The sequence below is a fragment of the Tauraco erythrolophus genome, chromosome 4, assembly GCF_009769465.1.
Source record: "Tauraco erythrolophus isolate bTauEry1 chromosome 4, bTauEry1.pri, whole genome shotgun sequence".
Lineage (NCBI taxonomy): Eukaryota > Metazoa > Chordata > Aves > Musophagiformes > Musophagidae > Tauraco > Tauraco erythrolophus.
Window position 1 is genome coordinate 60031391 of NC_141468.1, and position 12567 is coordinate 60043957.

Below are 12567 nucleotides of genomic sequence, written 5' to 3' on the forward strand. Positions count from 1 at the left end.
TAGTAAATACATAAATAAAACTTGTTTATTTTACAGGCTAAGGTGGGTGTGTGGGGGTTTCCCCTTTAGTAAAGCATGTTGTTGACTTGTTCTTTCTAATACCAGACGGTTCAGAGACAGTAGATGATAACAGGAGTTGGCTGCTCTTGATCTGATAATATGACGAAAGAACGGATACATCTCCTGATTTGTGAGGCATAATCTTTGCATTATGAGAGTGCAGGGTTTTGGGTTTGTGTTTTTTTTTCCTGTTGGTGTTCTTGCATATGGATGAACAAGGCAGCCCACTCCTTCTGTAGCAGAGTGGAACTTCTTATAGCCCAGGAAAAGAGCTTGCTTATACAGAAGTGATTTCTTTTTAAATTTAATTTCTTTCCAGAGTAAAATTTTGGGGCATGAATGCACATTTTTTTGTGTGCAGTACACAGGTAGGTTGCTGACACAGAGGGAAAAGGGAGAGATCTTCCAGAACTTTGGTTCCCGTCCCATCTTCTAATTTCAGTGCTTGGACAGGAAGTTCCTTTGCTTGTGTTAATTGAAAGGCAGAAACATTTTGTTTATCCAGGCACTTCACTGATTTGTCTTTGGCCTCTGTCACAAGCAAATTTAGAGCGCCTTATTTTTTTTTCTTTTTTTTCCTTTCCTAAATTTGTGAGTTCAATGCAGAAATGTGTTTGAGGGGTGTAGGAGTAGGACATCTCACTGACTGGCTTTAAAAAGGGTCTCTGGACCGCCAAAGCTGCCTTACGGTCTGCTATAGCTTTCACTTCTTTTGAGGGGGGACTTGTGCACATGTAAACGTCCATGCCAAGTCTTCAGTGCTTTATTGCCATTGAGGTCAGCTGAAGTCCAGGGTCTTGTTTCAGTTCAGAGTGTTAACCAGACTGTTGAATGCATAAATGCACCGTGGCATGTGCTGCCCCTGTCCCACCTGGTGCTCGCTGCTCTGTTCCATATACCAGCTGAAGGGCCCTTGTTGATAAAGCATAAGCATCTAGTATTGTTTGCATTGTTTTCAATCTGTAAAAGTTTGTGGGAGTGTCAAATGAGTTGGGTGTCTCCTCCCCTCCCACTTCCTGAAACAATTTACTGTTTGGACTTCTCTGAACAATGAAAGGGTTAGTGGCTTTGTGTGGGATCAGCATCTTGTTTCACACACCTGCTGGTCTCTGAACACATTCCTGTTGTATTAACGAAGACTTGAATTGAGAGATTCATAGATCTGTGATGTTCAGACACAGGATACTAAGAGCTATGTTACTATTCTTAGTTTGTAAATTGTCCTTTTGATACCATCTTGTTTTCTTTTGTAGGTATAAATAAAAACACTGTTGTCAATAAATTGTGAACTTTGTCTTTATTTCTGGAGTGTAAAACAGTCTTTGCCCCGTTCTTCCCAGTTCTTGAAAAAAAGTCAAATTCAAGGAGTTGGAAATAACCCACTGAATTTTAATTGAAATGATACCCATTTGTAGAATATGAGGAACTGCTGTCACTGAAAATGATGGGGGAGGATGTCTGGATACCTGTGAAATTGGGACATTCATGTCATTCAAAGGGAGTTAGTTTTCCTGAATGTTACGGGACTTGAAGAGAACGAGGGGGTCAGTTAGAGTTAATTTTCAGGAGGATGTTAGTTCATGCAGAGTTTAAGTAATAGTTTGTAGCATCTGCTTTGTCAGATGTGGCCACATGTGAAATGGGTCAGTGGCCTTTTTTTATGGCATCAGACTTCACAGTGCCATGTTCGCTTTACCACAGGCACTGGTTAAAGGGCTGAAGGACTAAAGGCAGTGACAGTTTCCCTTGTACTCCTTGTGCTGCCTCAAGGTCAAGGTGGAGGCATTTGTTGGAGGTAGATGCTGGGAAAAGCCGGGAGAGAATAATTTGCACTACTTCAGTATTGACCAGCATTACTTACTAATACCAAATTCAAGTAAAAATTTTTTTTTTTTTTTTTTTTCCAATAAAGAGGGGAAGTCACACAGATGAAAAGCACACCAGCTTTCCAGGCCTCACTGTTATGCTGGCACTAGAGTGAAACTCAGCTGAGTCAAAAAGGGCCAGGAAAGCAAAGCTGTGATCTTAAGAGCTTCATCTTTGGGATTTTGCGTTGTCTGTGGAAACTTCTTCAAACAGGCATGGGAAGGCTTAGCTTCTTTCCTTTTAGGACTGTGCAAAGAGAAAGAGAAGATGATGAAGGAACTTTGGGAAAACTGTTTCATTGTTCCAACAAACACATTTCTGAACTGGCTGTGTAGAGCACTAGATAGCACATTGCCAGGTTTGCAAATGGCATTGAAATTACGGCTATGGAATGGACCTTCTTGGGCATCCTCCATGTGCTACTGTAGGCCAGTAGGAATAGTGCCAGGTAACGCAACTGCTTGTCCTCGGTTACAAGTGTATGCTAATAGCTCTGGAGGATCCTGTTCATTGTGGAAGGAGCATCTAGGAGAATTCAGTGAGAAGGGTAAAATTAAGGAATCCAGAGAAAAGGGAAGGATTTATGTGTATTTGATGGGAGACAACCACAACAAAATTGCTTCTAAGGGGGAAAGCTCCCAAAATCATAGAATCATAGAATGGTTAGGGTTGGAAGGACCTTAAAGATCATCTAGTTCCAACCCCCCTGCCATGGGCAGGGAAACCCTCCACTACACCAGGTTGCCCAAAGCCTCGTCCAACCTGGTCTTGAACATTGCCAGGGATGGGGCATCCACAACTTCTCTGGGCAACCTGTTCCACTGCCTCACCACTCTCAGAGTGAAAAATTTCTTCCTTATATCTAACCTAAATCTGCCCTCTTTCAGTTTAAATCCATTGCCCCTTGTCCTATCACTACACACCCTTGTAAAAAGTCCCTCTCCGGCTTTCCTGTAGGCCCCCTTTTAGGTACTGGGGGGTTTTAAATTATTTAAAATTATATTTAAATTATTTAAATAAATTTAAATTTTAAATTTATAAATTTATACAACAAATAAATATTTATAAATCTATTTACTGTCCTTTTTGCTAAAGGAAAAAGTTCTTGTTTCCTCTTCCATGGTTACTCTTTCGCATGTGTGGACCCTCTTAGTTTCCTCATTTTTCTTCATCATGCAATATGGAGTCTGCTGTTCTACCCCCAGTGCTTTCTAGCTCCCCCTCCTTTTAATAGAGAACTTGACCTGATTAAATGGTGTGTGACAAGACTCCTCAGAACCTGCCCCACCTCATCTGTGCTGGAAGCTGGGATGAGAGGCCTCTTGGAATTACCAGAGGCCCATAAGCTTAGGTAAGGTGGATGGAGAAGTGTCTGTCCTGGCCGTGTGGTGATCAGCAGTGTGAAGTCCAGCTGGTGACCTGGTGCTCGTGCTTTATCCTGGGGGTGGGAACTGGGGCCAGTACTGCTCAACTTCTTTGTTTGGTGCCAGAGGAAAGGGCTGAGTACACCCTCAGTGATTTGCTGATGATGCACAACAAAGGAGAGTGGCTGATACACCAGATGGGGTCAGAAGGACTGTGCTGCGCTGGAGAAATGGAGTGATGGGGCCCTCATGAAGGTCAGCAAAAGGAAATGCCACTTCCTGCTCCTGGAGCGGAACAATCTCATACACCAGTATGTGCTGGGGGCTGCCCAGGTGGAAAGCAGCTTGGCAGGAAAGGCAGCTTGGTGAACATCAAGTTGAACATGAGCCACCACTGTGCCCACGTGGCAAAGAATGAAAACAGCCTCCAGAGCTGCATCGCTGGCAGGCTGAGGGAGGTGGTCCTTCCTCTCTGCTCAGCCCTGGTGACGCCACACTGGGAGTGACGGATCCAGTTCTGAGCTCCTCAGTCCAAAATAAAGGGATGTACTGGAGCAAGTCCAGAAAGGCCACAAGCACGATTAAGGGACTGGAGCATCTGATGTAAGAGCACAGGCTGAGAGCTGAGACTACTCAGCCTGGAGAAGGCTGAGGGGGATCTTCTCCATGTGTCTAAATGCCTGATGGGGGAAGTAAAGGAGACAGAGCCAGACTCTGCTCAGTGGTGCCCACTGACAGGGGAAAGGATGATTGGAAATTCTACTTAAACATAAGAAAAAAGTATTTTGCAGTGAGGGTGGTCAGACACCAGCACAGGTTGCCCAGAGAGGCTGTGGTACCTCCATCCTGGAGAGACTGGACGAGACCTTGAACAACCTGCTCTAGGTGACCTTGCTGTGAGCAGGAAGGGGGATTAGATGATCCCTCCCAGTTGCTCCCAACTTCATCTGTTCTGTGAAATACAAGCTTTTGAGAGCTAAGAGCTCCCTCGGAATACCTTTCAGATCCTTGTGTTAAACAGAAAGGAGCTCATCTAGTTTTGAAAACAAAGAGAAGTTGCATTCTATAAAAATCCCTTTACAATACTTTGGTATAGGCTCTGAAGCCTTATTAAATACACGTCTTTATATAACACACCTTTGCTTTTTTTTCCAGCGTCACTGCCCTTTTGTCTGAGCTCTTCAGTGTTAGAAATGTTTTGAAAAGATGGGTTTTTTTGCAAGTGTGAGAGATGCAACCTGCTATGATATTTCTGGTTTTCGTAAATGACTGCAAAGCATTTGCATATCTTCAGTCACCTTTTCTCTCCCATGATCCAGAACATTTGTGTAAAAGAAAAAAAGAAAAGCAATTCTCTTCCTGCTGTGATGTCCCAGGGACAAATGTTTTTTTTCTTCTGCCTCCTGTATCATCTAAATTTTGCAGCTCTATCCCTAGTGATGTGAGACTGAAAGCCAGCAGTTGTTTTTTTCCCACTTTTGTTCCACTATCCACAACTACAAAGGGTATGGGTTTCTGACAAAATACAGAAGGACACAGGACACATGAATTGAGCAAAGCTAAAATGGGAATTAGTTAGAAAAAAAAAAGGGAATTGACGTGGAGCACCTTGATGGCAGTTTTACTAAGTACTTTTCTGGCTACAAAAATGTTTTAATGACAGAAGGAAGTCTTAGTCTGCCAAAGCCGGCCACCTGCTCAGTGCTCCTGTCACCTCTCTGTCAGCAGGTATATTGCGTGAAGCTACCAAAGATCCGTCCCTCGAAACATCAAACACGGGCGATCACTACTGCTTTTGGCAGACAAGTTCGGGAATGTGAAGAGGGAAGAAAACATTTGTCCGCTCGGCTAGATTTCATCAAATTCCACCCTCCTCAACAGAAGAGTGTTTTAAAGTGTACTTCGGCCTCAGCAAACCATAGCACGTTCCACCAGATTTTATGCCCTTGATGCACTTGTTAGCTCTGGTACGTAGCTGTTTACCAAAGCATGGCGCCGAAGTGGAAGGGGCATCTGATTTTAGGAAGCAGAAAGGGGCCTCTTGTCCATGCAGATGCCTGTCTTCCTACAGAATCAGTTCTTGAGAATGTTACACCTTTCCATCAAAAGAAAAAGTAGGCTAAATAATATCTCCATATGTCTGCAGTTGCTTTCTGAGGTACATTGTTGAACTACAGCTATTTTTTTCCCCCCCTCAAAGTTTTTTTGCACGATTCAGAATCTTTCAAAATGTACGTAGAATTGAATAGACTTCAGTTGTTAACTTCCCAAGGTGGGGTTAAACCAGCCTTAGCTCTGGTTTAAGTTCTGCTTTGTTTCACATGCGCATCCAGAGCCTTATGAGCAGAGATGCCCACTTGCATTCAACAGATACATGGTTTTAAACTGGATTTTAGGTGGACAGTATGTCCTAAATACAGCAGAGAATAAAGTCATGTAAGGGTTAACGCATGGCAAGCTGCAGCTCCACCATGTGTTGCCAGAGTGCTGAATGAACATTTCAGATTTATACCAACCTATTTCCTATTTACCTACCTTTGGTAACGTAGAGATAGAAGAAGTCACAGTAGAAGATGGTTTGTACCACCCCAGAAACTACAGCGATCTGGTCATAGAAATTCTCCGTGTAGTAGCGCCAGACCCAGTTGGCAATGTAGAGAGCGCGGTAGAGGCCCAGGAAGAAAAGGTAGTGTGTCGTGATGGTCTCTGCTTCTCCTGTCTTGCTGATCATGAAGAGCTGAGGAAGGATAGCCACGGACTCCAGGTAGATGGAGAAGGTCCAGAGTATCTGTGAGATACAAAATGAAGGCACTGGAGAGTCTTGGTGATGGTTAATACGCGTTAAGCCCTAAAGCTTTTCATTTGGCAGAGCACCAATGTGCGAGCGGGATGAGTAGTGCTTCTGGAGTTGGGGAAAATGAGCCTGCTGTGCTGGGACTGAGAGGAGACAGCACTGAGCTGCTCTATAGATGGCATGGTCTTGAAGGCTTGCCAACCTTGCCTTTCCTGCCTGCTTTTGCTGTTAAAAATCTCAACTATTCAATATGCTGCTAACTCTGCTGTCTGGTGTCAGGCTGCTGTTTCCTCTCCCCTTTCCTGCCTCAGGTTTTCCTTACCTCCAAGGGGGTGAAGCTGTAGTTCTCCAGAAATGACAGGCCTGCGACAGGGACCAGCAGGAACTCAAGGCGAAAGGAGTCATTCTCGCTGTCAAACGTTTTCCGGAATTTCACGTAGATCATGTAAACAGTGATGTAAGCACATATCAAAAAAATGACCTGGGGGAGGGAAGGGAGATGGCAAGACCATACTGTGATTACACCTTCTGTGCTTGAAGAGAGGATGGTTTTGCCAAAGTCAAGATCTTCTAACCCAGTACTGGTGAGGCCATGCCAGGGTGAGATAGTGGTGAATGATTTTTCTGTGCTGGCTTGTGGATTGACTTCTGCTGGAGATACTCCAGTGGCCGGGAAAAGATTGCCCAACCATGAGATCACACTTGCTTGAGCCCTCTAGGGCTCTATGTGAATAGGTTGACTTAGTGGTAGCCATCTGTTAATGCTCCTGCAGTGCAAGAGCTAACCAGGTTCGATTCATGGCAGCTTATTCTGGTTTGGTGGTACTAAATGTGATAGGCTCAACTTGCTCACTGACTGTGGGGAGGAGCTTTTTTGGTCAACGGAGGGCCAGTGACACCAAAGGAAGCATCTTTATCCACCCTTCCTGTGTATAACTCCCTGTAGTGTTGGCAAAGGTGAGGAAGATGGAATTGCTCCTTCTTCCCTCTGGCTGAAAAACTTCATGACTATGTACCCTCACCTCCCCAAGAAGCCACAGTGAGCTGAGGGGAGCCTCTGTTTCCGCACTGCCCTTTCCTTACCTTCATCACGGTGTTGTAGATGGAGATGAAGACGGTGAACAGGTCCAGATAGCGGGTTGTGAAGACGAGAGCAAAAAGAATCTGACTCTTCCCAGAGATTCCTGTGTGGCAGGAAGAAAGGAAGGTAAGGCAGATGAGAGGAAAGACCCTTAGGATGGTGGTTTCCCCTTAATCCCTTCTTTGGAAGCAGTTATATACACACGTTGCTTTGTGAGCCTTGTCTGGTGTGTAGGTGCTGTGGTAGCTCTAGACCTACCCCAGGACTGTCCGGAGTCTCCCAAGTAACAGGGCAGGCTCCTGCTGACACCCTTGAGTCCTGCCTTGGGTCGTGGGTACCAGCACTCAGTGGGCATGTTCACTGCTTTGGCCAATTCAGCCAACAAAATGCTTTTCTCTTCCCTCCCTTCCCCCCTTCACCTGCCGGGGGGTTGTGTGACGTGACATCTGCCTCACCAGGGAAGAGCTTTGGGATCATGGACCAGCACAAGTACGCTGATGGAGCTTAGTCAGCACTGGCAGAGAGAGGCAGACAGGCCCACCTGTTTCTCTACCTGTGACAACGGCCGTGGTGCTGTATCCCAGCCTCGAAGTCTCCTGGGGAGGAAACCATGAGCTCTGAGCAAAATCCTCCTGCGGGAAGCCGCTGCCCTGATTTCCTGGTCCAGGGATGGGGCAGCCTCTGGTACCTGCCCATCGGCTGGTAGGACCTCCGATCTAAATCAGCGTTCTCTCGAGGTCATCGGTTTTGGTGCCACCACAATGTCTTGCGCTCGTTTTCCACCTCCCTCCGGCCTTGCTGCCCTCCCCTGTGCTTCACCACCCCGAGTCCAACACCTACATGAGGCCATGCGCCTTGCCACATCACATCCTTCCAGTGCAGCCTTCTCCTCCTGGCAGGGAGAACTCCTGGAGCAGGAGGATGACTTCCCTCCAAGAGCCCACCGGGCAGGGCTGTAAGCATGCATGGGCTATCGCTAGCCTTTTTGGCACCCACTTTTCTTGCATCCCTTGCCAAGCCTTCAAAAAGGGTCTCCCTCCTTCCCCGGGACATGGAACACTCACCAGCACAGGACTTGGACTTCTGGATCTTCAGCAGGAGGATGATGATGGCCAGCAAGTGGGAGATGTCCCCCAGGATGCGGAAGACGTTCATGGTTCTGCGGGGGGCTCCTCTGGAGTGAGGGGCTTTCTGTGGCTGAGGGGGGCGGGAGCAGGGAGTTTTTCACCCCCGAGCCTTGACCGAGTGGACACTCTCCTCCAGCTCAACTTTTCTTTTTTCTCAAGAGCGGAGCCCTCTCTTCTGGCAGAGAAAAGTTCAGGCTCCCCTCTCCGCTGGTCGCAAATGCCTTTTCCCTGCAAGGCACTCAAGCTGGACGTCTCCCTTGCTCACTTTTTCCTCAAGGTGGATTTTTCTCTCTCCCCTCCCAGGGCCTTCCTCTCTCTGCTCCAGGCCGAAAGTTGGGGTTTGTCCCCTGGAGAGCCCCAGGCTGAGCCTGCCGAGCAGCCCCAAAGCCGGCGCTGGGTGACGGTGACGTGGCTCTTGGCTGTCCGGGAGGGGAGGGAGGAGGAGGCAGAGGCGGGAATAACTGCGCTGTTTTCCCCTTTTTCTTTTTTTTCCTTTCCTCTTTTTTCTTCCTCAACTTGTCTCAAGTTACACGCGGAAGTGTCGTTAAAGGGGAAAAGGCAGAGGGAAAGGGATTCTCATCTTCTGACCTTGGGGACGTACCCTCCGGCGAGGGCCAGGCTTTCCAGGGACGGTGCCCATGGGTGCATTAATCTCTGCCCAGCTCCCAGCTGGCAGCCTCCTGCCCTCTGCCCTCCCTGGCACCGTCCCACCTCCAGCACCTTCTCCCTGGCACTCTACCTTGTCTCCTGGAGCAAATGAAGAAGCAAGGAGAGATCTGAATTATTGGGCTGCTGCAGCTGTATGTCACAGCCATTCCCTGGTGGACCTCTGCCAGCCGCCCTCACCTTCGGGTGTCCTGTCTGGAGCAGTGCTGATCTGAGAGCCCAACCTTGGAGGGGAAAAAAAAAGATCATCCCAAGAGCTGGTGTGAAATGAACTTCACTGAAAATATTAATCCTGAATTCCTGCGAGTGGATGGATGACAAACAACATAATACATGCCTTGAGTGAAAGCAGCATGCAGATACTGCCATTTTTACAGATTTAACAGAAAGGAACTTAGTAGCGATGGTCATAAAGTTTTAATATATTCAAAACCAGCCCTGGATGACCAGCTTGGCTGGGTAAATCTTGTCCTTGCAGCCGCAGTAAGCGCAGGAAGGTCTCATGGCAGCAGCGAAGGAACCTCCGTATCGAGACGGAGCCATTAGGTATTCTTTATCTAATCACCAATATAGAGCTGCTTTAATACAACCAAATGGATGTTTTAATTTGTCACCTCATCCCTGAGCAAATTGCATCTGGCCACGGGTCTAATGTGGTTACTCAGGGCTTGCATGACTGCCTGCTCTTGCCCTGTGGCCGGCTCTGGCTGCTGCCCTCCCTGTCCCCAGCCATCGCCGGTGGCCATCTCCTCCATGTCTCCCTCTGTTGGCACGTCCTTACGTGCTCGCTTGGAGTAAAATCCTTAATGATTAAAGTGTAAAAATATTATTCCTGGTGCTTACTGAGAGGACTAACAAGTCTATTAGCATCACCGGATTCCTTTCTGAATACATTTGCATACATTTCCTCCCTGCCCATTAGTCTGGCTGCTGTGTTTTCCCTCTCTGCTGCTCCAGCACCTGCCGCACTGGGCTTTTCCAGCCGTGTTCCCAGGCCAGACTGGAAAACACTCACTTGGCTCTGTGAAACTGGGGAGGGCCCTGCCTGCCCCTGCCAGGGCACCGAGGCAGAGGTCGGTGAGGTGGGAGAAGAGAGCATTAGCAAAGGAGTGACAGGATAGGGACTGGCTGAAACTGGGTTTCCAGCTGCCAGAGCGGAGCTGCCCAGGGTTTCAGCAGATCTCTGCAAGGCCATGCAGGTGCTGGTGAATGCCAAGCCCCAGCAGGTCCGTGTAATCCCAGGACCTTTCACAGGTGGGCAGAGAGAGTTTGAGTTGTGGAGCGGGGATGGGAGGTTTTAGGGGAAGAAACAGATTTAGGTGCCGCTTTTGAAACAGATCCCCTCCCAAGCCCCTGGGACACAACATCTGCCCAGGGAGGTGGTTGAGTCCCCATCCCTGGATGTGTTTAAGAATAGGGTGGATGAGCTACTTGAGGATATGGTTTAATGGGGATTAGGGATGGTTGGACTCGATGATCTCTAAGGTCTTTTCCAACCTAGAAATCTATGAATCTATGAATCTATGAACATCTGAGAGGCCTTGTCATCCTCTTGTCTCTCCCCTCCTCTTTGTAGCTTCTTGTTTCGCTCAGAGTGAAGCCTCCTGCATATGGGTAAGACTGTTTTGGGTGGCAAAAGTTTATTTCCTTCACCTTGCATTTTCCCAAGAAGAGCTGGTCAGCTCCAAGCCACGCTGGTATTTCCTGCTGTGGCACCAGGAACTGCCGTGTGAGGTGACCATCAGAGGGACTTCACGGGAGCAGCCCAGCCGAGCTCATCCAGCTGTGATGCAGTGGTGGGGCTGGGGTCTCCCCATGGGACGTCCCTGTGCGGCATGTGGGAGGGCTGTGGGAAAGCTGCCAGGAGGGTGAGGGGCACCCGGGCACTTGGAGAAGGAAAAACTGGCACATGAAGTCGGAGCAAGTAAAAATAAACCTTCCCTCCTCCCTCTCTGCCACAACATGAAGAGCCTTGCACCGAGTGTCTCCCTGCCTCCCGAAATAATGCTGGGCACTGCCACCTCCCCGCATGGTGATGCTCTCTCCATGCATCCCGTTTCCATGGTGACCGCAAGGAATGTCGCCAGGGTGACAGGGAGGCGAGTGAGCTGGGATTTGGCATTAAAAATGGGAATTTGGGGTTGGGATTTTTTTTCTTTTTTTTTTCCTTTTTTTTCTCCCCTTTAATTCTATTTTTAGGTTTCTCTCTCTGCCTTTGCTGCTCTGGGAGGCTCCTTCTCCTGCAGAGCCCCTAGGTCAGGTGGCAGCAGCTCTGTTGAGGGCCCTTCCCCTCCTCTGCCTGTCCTGTGAGGTGGTGGCAATGGTGTGAGGTGACGGCAATGACGCAAAGCAATGGCAATGGCACAAGAAAATGGGAGAAGGAGGTTTCCTTCTCACTAAAGCATTTGTTTCCAGCCACCAGGAAGGCTTCTTCACTTTTCCTCCTGGGCTGCTGCTTGGAGTCTCCCTCCATTTCTGTCACAGGCTGAGTCTCAGTCCGCATCCAGTCCTTCTAAGAGCGTGGGCAGCCCCCAGGATTCACTCCAGAGCAGTCCCAGAGAGGGAAGCGATTCAGCATCCCCAGAGCGGGTGAGCTTCACGGGCTACCTCGGTCACTCACCATCTCTGCCCCTGTGACGGGGGCAGCTCAGACAGGGCAGTTGTGAGGCACTGGGGACGCAGACGGGATGGCTGAAAGAGGATGGCAGAGGGAGCCTGGCAGGTGCTAAGGAAACCAAAACTGGGATGTCTGGTTTACATATTCAAAGTCAGACCTGCCCAGGGCAGAGACTGCTCAAGGGTTCATGACGGCTTAGCTGGTGTCACAGAAAAGCAGGACCATAGGTGCCCAAGCAGGGGCTGCTGGCACAGTGAAGATGAAGACGTGCTTATCTTCAGCCCTGAGCAGGAGAGTGGCCAGGCAGTGCTTGCTCACCTTCCCAAGAGTTCCTGCTTTCTCCTGCATCCACCCCTCCATCGCTTTCCATCCATCCCTCCATCCCTCCGTCCTCCATCCTTCCATCCACTCCACTATCCCTCCATCCATCCCTCCAAACATTCCTCCATCCATCCCTCCTTCCATCCCTCTATCCCTCTGCCTCCTTCATCCCCACAGCAGCATCGGGAAAGGTTGGCGGAGTGGGGCTATTTTTGGGAGCGTCTCCCTGGCAACGGCTGCCACCACCGTCTGTGGTGGCTTTTCCATAGGTGCTAAAATATTTCACGCTTCTTATTAAAGACGGTGCTGGTGGAGACGGGCGGGGGTGGTGAGTGTGAGCCACCTCACTGCAGGGGCCGATGGGCTTGGGGCGGCCAGGGCATGACACCCTCGGGGCACAAGGACACTGAGGGACTGGTGACATCCTGGATGCAACATTCCCATGTTCTTCTCAATGTCCTCAGCTGTGCCAGCTGCCTGTTGGCTGTGCCAGGGTGCTTCACTGTTCATGAGGTGCAGCTATTCATCCTTTTGCTGCCCAGAGGTAGGGAACATGGTGAAGTCTTGGGAGGAGCCAGCGATGAGGAGCAAAAGCAGAGATGGTGGAACCCAACCTGGAGCTGAAGGAGCTGCAGGGCTGCACGGGTGCCTGGCACCTTCGCCCACCCGGG

General features: G+C 48.9%; 1 protein-coding gene across 1 annotated transcript; it reads right to left on the reverse strand.

Moving 5' to 3' along the window:
• Nucleotides 1-2131: 2131 nt before the first annotated feature.
• Nucleotides 2132-8640, reverse strand: KDELR3 (KDEL endoplasmic reticulum protein retention receptor 3). Its single transcript, XM_086611072.1, has 5 exons — nt 8230-8640; nt 7168-7268; nt 6407-6565; nt 5826-6078; nt 2132-2172 (listed from the first exon to the last, which is right to left on the reverse strand). The coding sequence occupies exons 1-5, from the start codon at nt 8318-8320 to the stop codon at nt 2132-2134; spliced, it is 645 nt and encodes a 214-aa protein (XP_086467198.1). The 5' UTR covers nt 8321-8640.
• Between the last annotated feature and the right edge of the window lie 3927 nt (nt 8641-12567).